General features: G+C 38.0%; 1 protein-coding gene and 1 long non-coding RNA gene across 7 annotated transcripts in view; both read right to left on the reverse strand.

Moving 5' to 3' along the window:
- Nucleotides 1-19,906, reverse strand: part of LOC139936943 (uncharacterized) — a 212,923-nt gene that overhangs the window by 130,819 nt on the left and 62,198 nt on the right. For all 6 annotated transcript variants that reach the window (XR_011786037.1, XR_011786039.1, XR_011786038.1 and 3 more), the window contains exon 17: nt 16,946-17,164. Coding sequence is in view for 3 of the 6 variants with exons in the window: in XM_071931792.1 (XP_071787893.1) it covers nt 16,946-17,164 (219 nt within the window). In the remaining 3 variants the exon portion in view is untranslated. The remainder of the gene's footprint in view (nt 1-16,945; nt 17,165-19,906) is intronic.
- LOC139937423 (uncharacterized) lies at nt 1,162-3,964 on the reverse strand. Its single transcript, XR_011786060.1, has 3 exons — nt 3,814-3,964; nt 2,986-3,071; nt 1,162-2,613 (listed from the first exon to the last, which is right to left on the reverse strand). It is a non-coding gene; the product is annotated as an uncharacterized lncRNA (long non-coding RNA).

The following is a 19,906-nucleotide window of genomic DNA, read 5'->3' on the forward strand; positions in this document are numbered from 1 at the left end:
TTAAAAACCCTTTTATAACGAGAACAAAACAAAAAACCAACAAAGGAAATACCTGTACAGACTGTAAAGTTGTTATTTGTGGCTTTTACAAGACATACAAAAGAGATGTTTTGTTAAGTGGACGCTACCGCTAATCCGAAATTGGGAGTCACGATCGAGTCAGCAATTGTTAATTCCAAACTCCGGAAAATGGAGGGATTATGAGGTTTCCATGGTTCAAACAACCCAGAAAACTTTAGAAAAGATACTATTCCACTGAGTTTATAAGCGCATAAGCATTTTCAGAAGAAAGAAACCACCCTCAACTTACAAGCAAAACTAGTTGCGTGATCAATATTATTGAATGCAAAGCAATATTTTACCTGGTATCCCACACTGGCAATGAACCATCTAACATGACACAGGTGTTTACCAATGAAAATGAAGATTATGTTGTTTTGTTTTTTCCCTGGTATCTCGCGTTAGCAATGAACCATCTATTATTACACTAGTGGTTACCAATGAAAATTCAGCTTTTATTTTATTGACTGCTACAGGCGAAGTTTTTCACAGCGTGTGCAATACGATTGCAGCAGCAAGATTTTCCCTGGTATCTCGCAGTAGCAATGAACCATCCATCATTAAACAGGTGGTTACCAATGAAAACCAAGACTCTATTTATTGCATTGGCAATAAACTGCCGGCGACCAAAGTTTTGAAAAGGAAACTTCCCAAAACATGATCGCAAGTTAAAAACTCACACATTTTTTCAATCTTGTAAAATGTTAATTGAATTTAAAACTAAACTAAACTAGACATTAAGTGTTTGTGAACAAACACGAAGCTGTTCCGTGATGTTTTGCTTGGATTATGTGCTTCATTGCCCAAAGAATATATAACTGAAAAAAAAGTTTCAAAAAAGTTGTGTAAGTCTTGATGTTAGGTCACACTTCCCGGTTGACCCGCAAGTAAAGGTCAAAATGGGCCCACAGCTACCAAAGACTAATCTGCAATGCCAAGGAGTCTATAACTGAAAAAGTTAAAACAATCTGTTGTGAAGATCTTGATATATAGTCCCACTTCCGGTTGACCCAGAAGTAGAGGTCAACATAGGGTCACAGTTTTCCAAAGTTAATATTTATTGCCTTAGAGTCTATAACTGAAGTTTGAACATTGGCCCAGCAAACATAATAACGTGCCCTGAACGTCGCTACGACGTTATTTGAATGTTGGGAGAACGTTTTTATTTAACGTTGTACGGACGGATAAGTGTGGAGTTTTGTCAACGTCTAGATAACGTCGCGTCATGACGTAATATAATAACGTTGTGAAAACGTTAAATCTTCACGTTTTGATAAAGTTATTTCTGAACGTGATTGTGACGTATTTATATAACGTCATCAACAGGAAAAACCCAACGTTATAAAAACGTTATTAAATGCTTTAAATAAATGTAAATTTATCACAACAAATCAAGACACATGCATACCAAAAGTGCTTTTGGCTCTCTTAACATCTTTAATTGCATACAAATCATTTCATAGAAAAGACAGCAAAACTTTAAAGCATGGTTAAATATAACTCAAAATGCGTTGTATAATAAAAATGGCAAAGATGGAGATTTACAGTTGAATGGTCTGTATACGTTTGGCAATGACTCTACAAATTCAAGGCAATAAAAAACAACTGTATTGTCAGAAGTTCAGCAGCTGTAGGTAGTGTAATGCATTTTGAGAAGCGTTTAACTTCGAAGTTCTCCGGTTATAGAAAAAATAGATCACTTTTTATTCCCCAAAATTTAGATCTAAGAAATATTCTTCCTGTGTGGAAATAATCGTCCTGTTTTTTCCCGGTGAAATCTCCAAAACACAAACATCTTTTGAAGTGAAATATTCACAGAGGGTTAGTTTTATTGTATTTATCTACATGTATATATTATATTATATACACATACAGTAAGTTCCATACCATTGTTACTGAAACTCACTGCTTGTTCAAATCTAGTTGTAGATACATCGTACCATAAAACTAACCTGTGAAAATTCATGTGGGAAGAGTATATAGTCTGCAATTTGAACACCCAATCTGAGAAGCGTTTCTGGCAGAAACACTCATCAGCTTCAAAATGTTTTTCCAAAACCACATTACTTCAAAGTGAACTGTTTCTCAAAATGTTTCTTACCAGGTAATTTTATTGCCAAATGTATAACCCTTTGAAAACAAACGTTTTTGAAGTTAACTTTAAACACAGTTCCAATTGTCTTCAGATTTCAAAAGTAAAAATACAGTGCCATTCTAATGAATTCCCACACAAATTGTTTTTGTTTTTTTTACATTTGGATGGAGCAAAATCCAGTGTGAATGGCAAAATTGTTGAGGAGGAATGTTGAATTTAGAACTTTTTTGAACATATTGAATAATGTTAAATACTGTTCTTGTTTAAATTTCTTCATTTAGTGCATCTACGTTTTAAAATCAGTAACAAAAGCTCAGCTTTGAGATAAAATGTTAAAAAGGGTTTGGGGAAAAAAGGATAGCAGGCAGCAAGTGGTACACGGCAAAATTGTCGATGGATTAGTCAGAATCACCAAGGGTCACCACATCCGAAAAGGTAGGTATTCCTCAACAAAGTTCCTAAATGTAAAAGAAAATGTGAAACAAAGAGAAAATTGAGTCATTTTGACCTTTCCCACAAAATGTGTACATGTATTTCCTTTATCAATGTACACATGTATATCGGTTCATCCATGTCGGGTCAACAAGAACGAGTTTGACATTGTTATTTTCTAATGTATACATCGTGAAACATAACTGTCCATATGTACCTGCACAATATCAAAATGTCTATGGACTGAAAACATGTTCCATTAATCTTTGTATAGGATAGTGAATACCTTTTGTCTTCAAGCTATCTAGTTTTTTTTTACAATATATTAGGCGTTGCCAACATTTCTATTGAGAGTATTTCACATACAAAGCTACATCATGCACATGTAATTCACTCACCTGTACTTGGGCCCAACTTTTGTTGTGGGGAAATTTTTAGGTGTCAAGAAGATGAGATGGCCTCCTCTAACTTTTTCAGCAAGCTCCTAAAAGTAAAACAAAAACATTTTTAAGAAAAACATAAAGTAATTGGGGTGGTCATTCGAAATGGTAAAACTAAGCATTTTCATTCCTTCTACCCACATATTGTTTGTATCAGCTAACAAAATTAACTGTAATTGATCAACAAACCTTTTTTTAAATGCTGCCGTTTCATTAAAAAAAGGTAAATCAATCAACATTAAAAAAGCATCAATCATGCTTCACTATTCCATATATGCTTTCTGAAAAAAATACAAATGTTGGTTCCTTTCAGTTACCCCTTAACTACTCCTTCAACAATATTAATTGTATATATAAATTGATGAAATACTTTTCCTTTTACCGTAGCTGATTTGTGGAAAGCACAATAACAGTAACACACACAAATTGGTGCCCTCATAAGTAAGCATAATAATATATTAAATTAAACATCATGGCGTCGAAAAGCAGTCAATTTTCCTCAAAAATCTGTGGTTCACAATTATTCTACTCTGGAACAAAGGATACAGAGTAAACTGGTGTCAAAGAGCACGGAGGAAGACCAAACACGAAGATTGGTTGGCCGTATTCTAGCTACCTCTGCCATTGTATGTGTAAAAATGTCTCATTGTATTGTTGTCTGGAGATGTACATACGACGTACATGAATGATGACATATATAGACAATCGTGATAACCAAAGAAAATACTTGCTTTTTTACGGAAAACACAACAAGATAAAGTGAGTTTTTGTATGTATAATACTTACCATTGTCGAGAAGATGACAACTTAACAACCGATGTAAATTTGGTCGGCGTAACGTACAGGCTAGGAGAAGAATACGACGGTTGAACGGCGGAAGTGCAGCATAACATTTGAACAATCCCCCACAATCCTCCGCGCGGATTGTAGCCTCGTACTTTATATGAGAATTTACTTTTTTAATAATTGTATGAAGTTTTTTATTATTAATCTTTTTGTTCTTTACTAACACCTATATGAGTGTCTTTATTTTTTTTATTTATAAAATATTACCATAAAATAATAATATAATAAAAAAGGATTATTTTTTATTGAAAACGTTTTGCAGAGGATTTCTGCATGACCGCGGCCATCTGCCTCGTGGTACAACGTTGATACAACGTTATATCTGTACGTTGCCCACGTGCCCCGAGGATACACGTCGTGCGACACATGCCAGTGAACTGTCAAAACACTGTTCGGTAACTTTGTTAAAACAAGTTTCCACAACGTCCCATTATCAGACGATGAAAACTACGTCGTTGCAACGTTAGTTGTACGTTGCCAAATAACCTGACGAAGGTACAACATTCAAGCAACGTTGCCAAACAAAGCTAAAGTGACTTTATTAAGACGTTGTGAAAACACAAAGCCACAACTCTCAGATAACGTTTTGCACAGAACATTCACATAACGTTTGTATATGACGTTTAAAAAACGTTAGACAAAAGTTGTATCTAAGTTATGGAGTAACGTGACGAAACCAAAACCTTCTGACAACGTTGCATAACAATATTCACAGGACGTTTTTATACGATGTTAAAACATAACGTTTTTATAACGTTGTATTTATGTCATTGTGTAACAAGACCAAACTGCAACCTTTTGGCAACGTTGTAGGTTAGTTGTGTTTTAGTTTGGAAGCAACATTACCAAAATACAACTTCACAGTAACGTTACGATGACGTTACGTGTTTGCTGGGGGCTTTGTACTTCTTGAGATATGGGCCCACTTCCGGTCGACCCGGAAGTAAAGGTCAACATGGGGTCAAATGTGTTTCAAACTAATCTTGAATGCCCAAGGAGTCTATAACTGAAAAAAGTTTGAAAATCGGTTGTATATTTCTTGAGATATGGTCCCACTTCCGGTTGACCCGGATGTAGAGGTCAACTTGAGGTCACGGTTTGTCAAAAGTAATGTTTTATGCCTAAGGAGTTTATAACTGAAAAAAGTTTTAAAATCTGTTGTATAGTTCTTGAGATACATGTATGGTCCCACTTCCGGTCGACCCGGAAGTAGGGGTCAACTTGAGGTCACGGTTTTTCAAAATTAATCTCCAATCCCCAAAGAGTCTTTAGCTACAAACAGTCTTAAAATCGGCTGTATACTTCTTGAGATATGGTGCTGCAAAGATTTTCTAATTTAATATGCAAATGAGGGTCATGTGGTTAATTAGTTACTAGTTGACATTTTTCAAAAACAAATAAAAGATGCCAACATCACGACATCATCTTCTTAGACTCTCCCCAAGAGTCCTCAACCCATACAGGTCCGCAGTGTGTTGCAAGCGCTATAGAGAAGGTTATATATTGTATTGAAAGTGACTGCACCCAGTTTATGAAGTACTACGTTGTACCCATGATGCCAAGATTCTAATTGATTAATTAATTAATTAATAGACGAACATTGATTGCTTTTATGGACTGAAACAAATCTTAATAGAATCAGTGTATTTTTCTACACATAATATGATATTTAGGAAACTAACAGATAAATTATTTTGAAGTTATTGTGTTTTTGACCAGTTTAAAGTATAGATTTGAAAAGCCAGTGTTTGTGCACAGACACAAAACGTGCATTACATGACGTCATGGTGACGTCGTCTGAAATTTTATGTCAGAAATCACCTTAACAGGACCTGACTAGTGTAGTGCGGAAAAAAGTTTCAGGATCGGCGGTCTACTTTTTGAGATATGGTGTTAACTAGGTTTGCTAATTAAATATTCATAAGCTTAATTACAGCTTAGTAATTAAAAAAATTAATATTTTTTTACGATAAGAATTAAGCTTGTGTTCTAAGCTTCAATTTGGTATAATAAACTCACTCTTTCGTATTATGGTTTAGGAGATTAGGCTGCCACAAAAACGTGTACAAACGCTATGGGATTTAGGGGAGAAACAAAGAATAATAATAAAAACAATAAAAATCTAGACGAAAACAATACCTGTTCCGACGGACGGTCGGAACAGCTAATTAGTTAAAACAGTTTTATTAGCCCAATTTTGTGCTTGTGAGTGCAGTACATCGCACACACTGCTCTATGCACAGTAGTCAATTGCAGCTCTGCCATGCATTTTACACACGTACGTGCGGCCGCTATGTCATGTACATGTATGTGTACATGCAAGTACATGTACACGTGTTGTGTGCATGCACAGTGATGACGTATGTATCTATATTTAGCGCGCTGCGTTTAAGACGAGATTTGGATAATACGGCGGACCTCGTAATAACGGGAGTTGACTGTACTAACCGCCCCTCACTTGTCAACAAATGTTCTGGCCTACCCGGGCTGAGTGACCATGATGTGGTATTCATGGACGTCAATGTCCGTGCACTTCGCAAAAAACCTGTGAGAAGGAAAAACCTCTTGTGGAAAAGAACTGACCTCAATGCTATTCGTCAGAGAATAAAGGAATGGTCAACCCAATTCACCTCTGTGTTTTCTACCACCACTCCAGTTGAAGATCTTGCTGAGGCCATCCACCATGAGCTGCTTCATGTCATTGATGCTTATGTACCCTCCAAACAAAGCTCAAACCGACTCAGCAAACCCTGGTTAAATTCCGACACCAAGCATGCCTCTAGATTCAAAGCAAGGGCCTACAGGAAAGCTTGTCGAACTAACAGAGATAAGGACTGGGCCCGCTTCCGACGCCTAAAGAGAGACACACAGAAGACCTGTCGCAATGCATACAACAAGTACATCTATGACATTGTGCAAAGTGCACCAGCTGGCAGTAGAAACAAGAGGCTTGGTGCCCTTATAAAGTCCCTACGACGTGACCAGATGGGAGTAGCCCCACTTAAATAAGACGGACTCCTGCATGTGGACCCAAAGTCCAAAGCCAATGCCTTAAACCGACAGTTCACCTCCGTGTTCTCCAAGGACGATGGCTCAGCGGCTCCTGATTTGGGTCCCTCCAACTATCCTGCTATGGAATCCATCTCTGCAAGCCAAAATGGAGTCATCAAACTTCTCAGGAACCTCAAGCCATTTACTGCATCTGGCCCCGATGGCATACCTGCTAAGCTCCTGAAGGAAATAGCGGAAGAAGTCTCTCCTGCAATTACACTCTTACTTCAGTCCTCCATCAACCAAGGTAGAGTGCCACTGCAGTGGAAGAAAGCCCACGTTGTCCCTATATTCAAGAAGGGTAGCAGGTCAGATGCAGCTTACTATTGGCCCATCTCTCTCACCTCAATCCTATGCAAGCTCTGTGAGCACATCATTTACTGTGCAATAATCCGCCATCTCGATGACAACATCTTGTCAGACTCACAGCACGGTTTTCGCCAGCGTAGGTCATGTGACTCCCAGCTCATCCTCACGGTTCAAGATCTAGCGAGAGGATTGGATGACAAGTCACAAATCGATATGATCCTTCTTGACTTTGAAAAAGCCTTCCACAAAGTCTCACTCCGTCACCTCCTATTAAAAGCTGATCACTACGGCATTCGCAACAGCACCCTGGACTGGATCCGTGATTTCCTCCATAAACGGTTCCAGGTCGTTGTAGTTGATGGTCAGAAGAGCGCCGAATCCCAAGTAACATCAGGAGTACCACAGGGTAGCGTCTTAGGTCCATTGTTGTTCCTTATCTTCATCAACGACCTTCCCGATTGCGTCCATCACTCAACAACTAGGCTGTTTGCTGATGACAGTGTAGTATACAAGCACATCTCATCCCTCAATGACACGACCAGCCTCCAAAAAGATCTTGATGCCCTACAAGACTAGGAGTCAAAGTGGCTGATGAGGTTCAACGCTAAGAAATACAATGTGCTCCAAATCACCAACAAGCGCAGGCCCATCCAAGCATCCTACTCCGTTCATGGCCACACATTAGAAGTTCAACATTCAGCCAAATATCTTGGAGTCCACATCGACTCCCATCTCAGCTTTAATACCCATGTCGACACTATCACTAAAAAATGCCAACTCCACTCGAGCTTTCCTGTCCCGTAATCTCAGGCACTGCAGTCATAAGATCAAGGAATCTGCATACAACACATTCGTAAGACCAACAGTCGAGTACGCTAGTGTTGTATGGGACACCCACACACAGCGCAACTCCAAGAAAGTGGAACAAGTCCAACGCAATGCAGCCCGCTTTGGCGATCGTTAGATTAACTCGACGTTTCGATCAGTATGCTCTGATCGTCTTCTGGAGAATGGCGATCATTCTCCAGAAGACGATCAGAGCATACTGATCGAAACGTCGAGTTAATCTAACGGTTCTTTTCAGAACCACCCCAACTCATTTAGAGATTGTTATTACACGGTGTTACCGCAAACTCTTCTATATCTTATCTCCACCATGCAAAGTTTCAAATCCTACTTAATAATAATAATAGTAATAATCTTCAAACTCTGTAAGTTTAATGTAAATCTAAGGGCACTGTGTTTTGTGTCCTACAAAAAGTACCTAGACCCTTTGAGGATCAGTTTTATAAAACTTCTTTTGTAATGAAATATTTGTGTTCAACGATCGGTTGACGCTGCACATTACAAAAAAATCCAATGAACTTTGCCCCCCACCGCCCTCTATTGGCCGGTGTGTTAATGCTTGACGGAATAGGGTTTTGTACACTAGATAGATGGGGCATTGTAAATGCTTTATTATTATTATTATTATTAATAGCCTGAATCAAAGGCTGTGTACAGCCTTGAACAGAAGTTTGGGAAAACATTGACGGCCAAGGAAAAATTACATTGCTGGAGATTTGAAACACCGATTACTCTGATAGTTGACCAGGTATTCCAGCAATCATTGTCACAAAATAATTATTTAAAAATGTTGTCATTGCATTTTTTTTAAATTAATTAAATGTTTAAAATTGGTTATTTCACAGGTTTCTAATTGTTGACATTTTTTATTTTTATTTTTTTAATTGTCAAATTATGATTGTCTTTGGTGTTAAAGTATCATCCCCCACCACCTACATAAATGCATTCAAAAGATAAATAAATACCCCTGCAAATATTAACATTTTGATCAATTATCTAAGAGGTCGTCGAAGTCCGTCAAAAATGCTGACGTTAGGCACTCAAAATCTTCTACCTTGATTTAGTTGGAAGGCATGGGCCGTCAAAATTGTGTACCATGGTACCTCTTAGTTTATTACAATGTATAAATAAACAAAACAGTTTTCACATATGAAAATATCAGGGTCCAAATTTCAGAATTACAAATGGTCAATATAATAAAGATGCTGTATGTATACATGTACGTGTATCAGATTAATTCATTGACTGAGCTCATATGCCATGAAAAGTCCAAGTACTTCAAGGCTCAGCTTTCATCTGCTGACACAAAAACTGTGTTCCAAACTTTCAACTCATTGTTAAACAAAGGGGCTCGTTCTTCAAAAAAAAAGTTGTCAAAATAAGATCTTGCATCAAATGTTTGCTCACCCAAACCCCTGAACCTGCTGATTTCCAAGTACTAGTACCTTAACTCTCTTGATAAAAAGTTCCTCAGACTTGTTAGCTAATCATCAACGAATTAGTCATGCGACCTTGACCCTTTCCCAACATAGATTTTGAAAATGAACACTTGCACTCTCCTCTGTGCTCTGGTTTCCTTTGTAAATAGCTCACTTGCCACAGGTTACCCTATCAATTAGCATCAACAAATCTCCCAAGATCTGTAGGGATTTCCTATTATCATAAAGAAAACACTCTCTTGTGATACCTACATTGTATACACATTTCTATGCGCATGCGCAAGCAATCCGCTGACACAAAACACAAAGGCTATGACGTCACCCACACACACTGCAACTCCCAGTAGCCCTTACGAATCGTCATTCTTGTTTCATTTTCTGGCTTATTTTTAAGGATACTGATCTGGGCGGAATGGTATTGAAGACTCGTTTTTTCTTAGATAGAATAGGAAATCCTTACAGATTTAGGGAGATTCTATTACAGAAAATACGTTACACCCGTTACCTGCCTGCACAGTATCTGTAGAAGGGAACACCTGAAAAAAGAGCCATTGAGGTAGTCATGCTCCTCGTTTGGTGAGCTTTGGCTGATGTAGCAACTAGTCGAGGGGGTGTAATCCTTGCAAGACTAGGTACTACCGTATTTTCCTGCGGATAAGCTGTCGGCAGACAAGGCGCAGGACGCTAAAATCACCATTTTTTTTCTTCAAATGTCAGCAGACAAGGCGCACCGCCGCACAAGACGCATGTTTAACCACACACAAAAGAACACCTGGTGCCACCCGGTGTCGGTACATTGACACAAAGGCGTAATTTGTTGCCTTTGAGAACCTACGTATACCGACCTTCATCCAATCAGCCAATGCTGTATATTGTTAATAACATAAAGTCCGGCCCAATCAGCGGGCAGAAACCATGGTCCACGAACTGTCTGAAGTTAATTTTATTTGCAACATGAACACAATGCCTCCCTGGACATCCGAGGTCCCACAACGAGGATCCTAACTACAGATACATTGCAACGACAGACGGACGTAGCGTGTGTGTGTAGTAATGTATCCGCCGGCCGGGATGTCGCTGCATGCACATTAGTATGCACATGTACACTGTGGATTGCGCTGCTCAATCTCGCGATTGCAAAACAGATGTTGGGGACATGTGGGCACAGTATTGAGCGATGTTCACCGACGGGTTGCGCTACGCCCTCGCGTTTGCGCTGCCTGGAAATGCACTAAAATTCCCACGTGACTGTGTGGATCCCAAGCATCCCCATGACACGTCAAGTCTTGTCTCAATGCATTTATTGCTGGTTCATGTAATTTTTACCAATAGAGGGCGTTTAACCTCACGTTATAGACCTTATCGCAAATACCAATGCGCAAGCGCAGACTGTTGAATGAGGTGCATTGTGGGATATATATGAATCAAATTTGTAATCAGCTAGACCACAATGCACCTAATTCCAAGCTTTACGCGCGCGCCCCAGTATTTGCGAAAAGGTCTATTACATTGTTCCAAAACGCCCTCTAGCGTTCAATGTTTCTTGTATTTATTATCACACGCACAGTAACAACGACTACAGGCGTGATATCTGCTTTTGTGTTGTGTGATTAAATTTACAGACCTCGGAACGGTTGCGTTTTGGGGCTTATTTTCTGTGTCATTTTGAGAGATTTTCGGGTCTGAACTTGGACATCGTTGATTTTACAGGCAAGTTTCATGCAAGGGCAAACATGATTTTAACAATCGTTCCTACGCGAAGTTTTGAAGCAATAAAATAATTCAATAAAACAAAATGTGTTTTCGTCCCTATTTTTTTTCGCTTGTGTTGTATTATTTTATTTGGCCTTACAAACAAATACAAATCATATCCTAGTAAGATAATGCTACGTTCCCATATTACTTAAAGCAAACGTCTAAAAAGAGACAATAAATATTAATACGATTTGAATGTTTATTGTAACAATAGTATAAAACTCTTGTCCAACCAAAGATGACAGTTAAGTTCCCAAAGCAATCACAAAGGTCTAAAAAGAGGCAAATACAAAAATAAATTATTACCCCATCCTTTTAAAATACATTCAGCCTAAAGTACACTTCAGAGATCATGTTCTCTACAATAAAAACCCTCAAAGTTTACCACACAATAGCGGTTTGGTGATTGACGTTTGTATGAAGTTATTGACTGTCAATCGTTTTCGGAACGAATACCCGGCCACACAGAAAATCGTTTGTACACCGCCGACGTCTGTTGGACCAAAAGCTAGACGCTTTGCGGCATTGGTGGAATGAAAGCACGGTCATGGGGAATAAACACGTTGCAGCATTGTTGGAATAATTGGACCGTCTGGGGAATTGCGGCATTGTTTGAACAAAAATACGGTCTCAGTGTCTGAATAGCCTTGTTTGACCGCATTATTGAGTAAGGATTCTTCACACAAAGACCGTTGATTTGAACTGGACATGAAGGTATTTTTTATTTCACTCAGTGATCATTAAAAAAAAATCAATCGTCAGCAGACAAGGCGCCCCGAAAGATAAGACGCATCAATGTTTTTGGGGTCTAAAAAGTCAGATAAGACGCGTCTTATCCGCAGGAAAATACGGTAGGCACACCTGTGGTATGGCTGAGTGTGAATCTGGGGGACTTTTAAGTGCTCCTGTTAACGGTTCGCCTGGTAAATATGGTTGAACTGCAGGACCAGGCAGATGCCCCCATTTCATGCTCCTAGTTTTGTGATTTTTGACCGAAGCAGTAACTGGTTGAGGGGGTGGAGAGGTTGTAGCTGGTGGTTTAATTTTGACAATCCACCGAGAAAGAGTACCAGTTGAGGTTGGGTTGAACGGTCAAACCGTTGTGATGATGAGTTGTAAAGTGTTCCCATGTAGCTCCTTGGTATGTGTGTAAAATAAATTCAAGTATGCTACACGTATAACAGGGCATACAAGTTTATCTTCTTGGACTTTTAAGAATGAAGTCAAGCTTGGGACAAATATATCTGGAGGGGAAAAACTTGGTGAGAAAGTTAATATGTGGGGCAAGACGAAAACTTTCATATTCCAAACAAAGAGGCCAGGTTCTGTTGAAAGAGCATGGATTTCACTTCTGCGGTGAGCTTTGTGGCGGCTGCCAAAGGAAGACAGACAGTCTTGACCAAGAGTTCGAGTAGAGAAGAAGACCCAGCCGATTCAGAGGGAGGCTTCGTCAACCTGCAAAGGAGAGTGCCAAGGTCCCAAGAAGGAGTGAGTTTCTTATAGGTGGTCTCTCTAAGAACATGCCTTTTGTCAGTTGAGGTACATGTATAGCAGTATTATTGAACAGAGTAGAGTCATCACCAAACCTGTGATGTACTGCTTGGATGGTTGATCTGTAGTCTTGAAAAGTGTTAATCTGGAGGCCAGAATTAAGGAGACGAATTAGAACATCCCCTATGACAGTTACCGATGCAGAATTGTTATCAAAACCTGACTTGGCACACACTCAGAAGAAGTGTTGAAGGCGATAGTCACACAGTCTTCAACGGACTAAGTGAATCTTCACCTAGCTTGTAGTTGACTGGAGGGCCTTTTGAATGGCCAAGAGTTCCAGTAGATAGATGTGACGATACTGTACTGAAAAAGGTCAATAACCAGCAGCTACTTAGAAGCAACTATGACAGGATAAAACTATTCCGCAGGGAAGGTTTGATGAGGGATTTTATATACATAAGAGTCCACTGGTTCTCGGGCAGTAGTGGTAAAGCAGAGGGTTTGTATGTGCAGTCTGCACCATGGCCAAAGGACAGCACATACAGCAAGGCGTGCCATGAACCCCTGGAGACAAAGCCAAGCTCAAGTTGATAGCGATGCTGATGAGAAAAGAGTCGAATACCTTCCTTTAGAACTCTGCGACGCTTCAGTGAAGGAGAGGCTCTGTCCTAGTCATGTTGAGGTAGGCACAGAGGAGCATCGGATTCTGAGAAGCAGCTAGGGAAAACTTGTCCTGGATGATGATGAAGCCCAATTTGGGGGAGTGGAAAGGTCCTTGACAAGGCTTGAAGAGCAGCTGTTCGTGAAAGGCTCACTATGAGCCAGCCGTCCAAATTCATTGATATTGAATAACTTTTTATAAAGTCTATCTAAACGGACCTACCACATATATTTCTGTGAAAGAATGACTAAAGACTTCATAAAAACACCATAAGAAAGGAAAATAGCAGAAAAACAAGTATGAGGTGTATTAATTTTGGTTTTTACCCATGCACCGATGGGTATTTTAGCACTGTATAACATCAAGTATAAGGTGAACAACAGACCTTGGAAATGAGTAAATATCCTCTAAAGGGTCACATAAAGACTGTAAAAAAAGTAGAGAAACTGAAAGTGTTGTTCGAGTAAAAAAAAAAGGAAGGCTTACTAGGGGAAGGGCGTCATTAGTCAAATCTTTCCTCTGTCAAGGTCGGTTAACCTTCTTGAACATGACTTCCTCAGGAAAATTATAAAACAGGTCGAACCCGGGAGAAAAGATCTACCAAGCGCTCTCTGGAGACTAAAGGAGCCAGAACATAATGATCAAGTATCAGTGATCTGCGAACAGAACCCGAATTAGATTGAGAATAACATTGGAAGAAGATTTGGGTCAACCAGAGGTGGGTCATCAGATGCACGGGCTAGGCAATCCAAAAATAATGTGGACAAATTTTAGACCTGAGCCCCAAGACACAGTTGCTGATCTAATTTTCTAAGTTTGAACTAAGATCCTAGGTGAGCTTGTCTGGGAAAACAGGCTTCTCTTCGAAGAGTTGGAAGAACACAATCAATCTTAGACTAAAGGGACAGTAGAAACCTGATTTGGAACAAAATGTTTTATTTATAATAAAAAAAATTTAAAAAATTGCAGTATGTGTGGGTGACGTCATAACCTTTGTTTTTGTGTCAGCGGATTGCTTGCACATGTGCATAGAATGCTTATGTACATGTAGGTATCGGAGAAGATGTATTTTCTGTAAAAGAACATTTAAGAATTTGAATTTTTTTTTACATTTACATGTAGAGTAAAGCTTATGCTCTAAGCTTCAATTTTATGTATGATTTAACTCTTTTATCTTTGTGCTTTAGAATATCAGGCTTAAAGAAAAAGGTGTAAAAATGGGAAACAAAGAAAAATAATAATAAAAATCTTGACGAAAACAATACCTAATAATAATATAATAATAATAATAGTAATAGTAATAGTAATAGTAATAGTAATAGTAATAGTAATAGTAATAGTAATAGTAATAGTAATAGTAATAGTAATAGTAATAGTAATAGTAATAGTAATAGTAATAGTAATAGTAATAGTAATAGTAATAGTAATAGTAATAGTAATAGTAATAGTAATAGTAATAGTAATAGTAATAGTAATAGTAATAGTAATAGTAATAGTAATAGTAATAGTAATAGTAATAGTAATAGTAATAGTAATAGTAATAGTAATAGTAATAGTAATAGTAATAGTAATAGTAATAGTAATAGTAATAGTAATAGTAATAGTAATAGTAATAGTAATAGTAATAGTAATAGTAATAGTAATAGTAATAGTAATAGTAATAGTAATAGTAATAGTAATAGTAATAGTAATAGTAATAGTAATAGTAATAGTAATAGTAATAGTAATAGTAATAGTAATAGTAATAGTAATAGTAATAGTAATAGTAATAGTAATAGTAATAGTAATAGTAATAGTAATAGTAATAGTAATAGTAATAGTAATAGTAATAGTAATAGTAATAGTAATAGTAATAGTAATAGTAATAGTAATAGTAATAGTAATAGTAATAGTAATAGTAATAGTAATAGTAATAGTAATAGTAATAGTAATAGTAATAGTAATAGTAATAGTAATAGTAATAGTAATAGTAATAGTAATAGTAATAGTAATAGTAATAGTAATAGTAATAGTAATAGTAATAGTAATAGTAATAGTAATAGTAATAGTAATAGTAATAGTAATAGTAATAGTAATAGTAATAGTAATAGTAATAGTAATAGTAATAGTAATAGTAATAGTAATAGTAATAGTAATAGTAATAGTAATAGTAATAGTAATAGTAATAGTAATAGTAATAGTAATAGTAATAGTAATAGTAATAGTAATAGTAATAGTAATAGTAATAGTAATAGTAATAGTAATAGTAATAGTAATAGTAATAGTAATAGTAATAGTAATAGTAATAGTAATAGTAATAGTAATAGTAATAGTAATAGTAATAGTAATAGTAATAGTAATAGTAATAGTAATAGTAATAGTAATAGTAATAGTAATAGTAATAGTAATAGTAATAGTAATAGTAATAGTAATAGTAATAGTAATAGTAATAGTAATAGTAATAGTAATAGTAATAGTAATAGTAATAGTAATAGTAATAGTAATAGTAATAGTAATAGTAATAGTAATAGTAATAGTAATAGTAATAGTAATAGTAATAGTAATAGTAATAGTAATAGTAATAGTAATAGTAATAGTAATAGTAATAGTAATAGTAATAGTAATAGTAATAGTAATAGTAATAGTAATAGTAATAGTAATAGTAATAGTAATAGTAATAGTAATAGTAATAGTAATAGTAATAGTAATAGTAATAGTAATAGTAATAGTAATAGTAATAGTAATAGTAATAGTAATAGTAATAGTAATAGTAATAGTAATAGTAATAGTAATAGTAATAGTAATAGTAATAGTAATAGTAATAGTAATAGTAATAGTAATAGTAATAGTAATAGTAATAGTAATAGTAATAGTAATAGTAATAGTAATAATAATAATAATAATAATAATAATAATAATAATAATAATAATAATAATAGTAATAGTAATAGTAATTGGGGGGGGGGCTAATAATCCTTACTCGCAGCTAAGAGCTGAATTGCAAAGGATGCGGCTACAACGTGTTCGAGAAGCAGGCATGCAAGGGCGCCTTTGGCTGCCAGCCACATCAACGCATTATGACCATGGAGCACAGCCAAGATCGAAAGTGTTTGATTTTTCCCGAGGGAGGAAAACCGGATGTTCTGGAAAACCCTTGTGGCACAGCAGAGAACCAATGCACAACTCAACTCACATATGGCCCCGGCGGGAATCAAACCGAGGTCACCTTGGCGAGAGGCGAGCGTATTACGCACACGCCAACCATGCCACCCATGGTAGGTCGGAACAATGGAAAATAATAAAAATCTTTCAGAAAACAATACCTGTTCCAACTGTAGGTCGGAACAGTTAAAAAAATTAAAATGTTGAAGAAACAAAAACTGTTTTGACAGTAGGTCGGAACAGCTAATAATAAAAATCTTGATGGAAACAATACCTGTTTCGACAGTAGGTGGGAATTACAGCTAAAACTGTAAAAACACCTAAAAGTTCATTTTGTCTCGGATAAATGAGAGCTATTGTATACCAGTGGACTTACCATTATCACTTTGTCAGACATGTCTTTAACCTGCATAGGTGCTTCTCTGGGCTTTGTGTTACCTACACCAAGTTGTCCATCAGTGTTTCTACCAAATGTGTAAAGCACCCCAGGTTCCACAAGCACTGCACTATGATGACGGCCCAAAATCATGCCCACAACCCTGGAGGAACTTAGCAATTTGATTTTAGTTGGCACTCTCCTACCTTCCACTTCTGTCTGTGGTGAAAATAACATGGAAAACAATTTGTACATAGTTTTAATTCACATTCTTAACTATTCTGGGTATTTCTCCAAACTAGTAGTCTTTTTTATTTCATTGTGTTTTCAGGCAATTACATGTATGTTTTGATTTTTCTCTGCATATTTAGGTGTTTGTGCGATATGAGCTTGAACATCCAGAACGGTCCAGATTTTTAATATTATTTAAACGTCTTCAGAAAGAGATCCAAAGACTTTTAAAAAATGTCACAGAGCATTACCTCATTTAACCTTTACTTCTGGTTCAAACCGGAAAGTGAAAGTCATTGATTCAATAAATCATTAATCCTGAACCAGACATTGGATTTTTACAAGCTACAGGGTTCAAGTAATTAGAAAAGTATGTAACACCTAAAGAAACAGTAATCAGAATGCGACCCAAAATTTACCTTACATGTAGATTTCAATCCAAGTCAATAAAAAGTACTCCAAAAACTATTTAAAAAAGACACTATATAGCGAGGTGAAGGGACTTTATATTGAGGTGGAGGGGCTTTACCGCTAGGTGCTGGATCAAGAACCGTGGTTGACGCAGTAGTTCTGATCGCACCGGTACAATTATCAGCGGATTGCACAGAACGCAAACTGTTTTCTGAAACCAAGGTTGGTGCAATGAGGATGACTCTGCAGTCCTCCGCCTGGATCTTTGTCAGTTCCCTTGGTAAAAGCAAGGTCGAGGGAAACGCCTATGCCAACATATTTTTGCAACTGATGTAAAAAGCATCTGCACCCATCCCTCCCGATCCTGGTTGCATGTACAATACACAGGTAACTGATGTATCAGTACCGATGGAAACAGACCGCTGTTAGGACAGTCCCATACTTGGAAGATTGACTGAACCACTGCCAGGTGCAGAGTTCTTTCGGTCGGAAGGACCTTCCCCCCGAGACAGAGCGTCCGCCTTGATATTCAAATCTCCGGCTAAGTATTAAGAGACAACAGTTGAGTTGTCCGATTTTATGAGGACCCCTTCTCCTGTCACTAATCTGACAAAATGTTTCAGTGCTCAAAATACTGCGAGCAGTTCTAGGACATTGATGTGGTATTGGCTGTCCACCTGGGACCAAGACCCAGCTACAGACTCCATTCCAATGTTTGCCCACCAACCTGTGTCTGAGGCATCGGTCACCAGAGTGGCAGAAGGTCATTCGTGGTCCTGGGAAAATCAGTCCCGCCAGGATGTTTGTTCCCTGCGACCACCAGTCCAGGTCGGGGCAAATCATGTTCAGGATTGGCACTGGCTGCTGGAAATGATGAACACATGGTCGGTAGTATGCAAGTAGATTTAACTGTATCGCATCCGCAACCTGCACCATCCGAAACTGTTTTGGTCGGACATATTTGTTTAATGGTGAAAAGTTTAAAATCGGTCGCCATTCTCCTGTACCTGCACCACCCGAAACTATTTTGGTCGGACATATTATTTGTTTAATGGCGGAAGGTTTAAAATCGGTCGCCATTCTCCTGTTTTTTTTTTTTCTTTGGGGCTAGAAAAAAAGGTAGAGAAAAACCCTCGATTCGCATTCTCTGTTTGCACTCTGCATATAGCTTGTTTTTGCAAACGGGCGATATTCCAACTCCAGAGCATGGCGCTTTGTTCGATCGACTGGAATCGGAGTTGTTCTTGGTAGGTATACAGACGGGGGAGTACTTGAAAACTTCAATTTGTAGCCGTAAGCTACCTTTTTTTTATTACCCAACTGTCGTTGCACAAAGAGCCCAAATCTTTGTGAAATGAATGAGTCGACCCCCCACAGGCCCTTTGCAGGGGGTCGTGGGAAGGGGGGTGTCACCGGCGCAAAGCACCACCACGGAAACCTCCACGTAAAGCTTTGGAGCAAGGAATGAAGCCGGCTCTACCTGGGCTTTGCGACCCAAAAGCCTGACTTTGTCCAACAGTTGTAGTGGGCTTGAAAGAAGAGCCGGATGGATTTTAGGCAAAGCTTCAACAGTTTACAGGAGGATCGGCTTGCCCTTAGTCGCTCCACTGCTACCTCTAGCCAGACGAGAGTTGCCCCCTTGACTTGATTGAGGTTAATCTCGCCATGGCTTTAATTCGCTTTGCCTCGGCTTGCATGGCTTCCTGGAATTTTCCTCCAAATAAATCAGCACTCAGCCGGGGGAGAGATTCCAGAGGGAACAAAGATCGTACCCAAAACGTTTGTCCTTTATGCATTGAGTGTCTTTAAGGACACCCGCATTAACTGGTGTATGCACAGCCGTAGCCCGTGGTGAAGGCAACGAAAAACTTTCTCGGTTGCCTCTGGTGATACAGGAAAATCTGCTTCACAAGAACACACCAAATATTTGGAAAGGAGTTGCAGAAACGAGCTACTAAAATTCCTGCGCATGAAGCAGTATCAATTTTCATTAATGACTCCTCCAACACATATTGTTTTTTGATGGCAAAGGTGACTTTGATGACAAAGTTTTTCAACTGCCCAAATCTGCCGTGAATTTATTACGCACTGCAGCAGGCATGGGTGTCACCAATAAACTGTTTAGAGGTACTCTAAACGGGCGTATTCTCCGAAAGTGTGTTCATATGACGACACAGTCGATCAATTGGAAGAACCGGAAAAAATTCCTTCGGTTCAACCGGCACGGTTCTTCATTAGACGGTGCAACACTCGTACCATATCTTTCATCACTATGCGCAATCGCTGGTCGGTGTGGATTGGTACATGTAGGATGATTCA

This window comes from Asterias amurensis, chromosome 5 (genome assembly GCF_032118995.1).
Source record: "Asterias amurensis chromosome 5, ASM3211899v1".
NCBI lineage: Eukaryota > Metazoa > Echinodermata > Asteroidea > Forcipulatida > Asteriidae > Asterias > Asterias amurensis.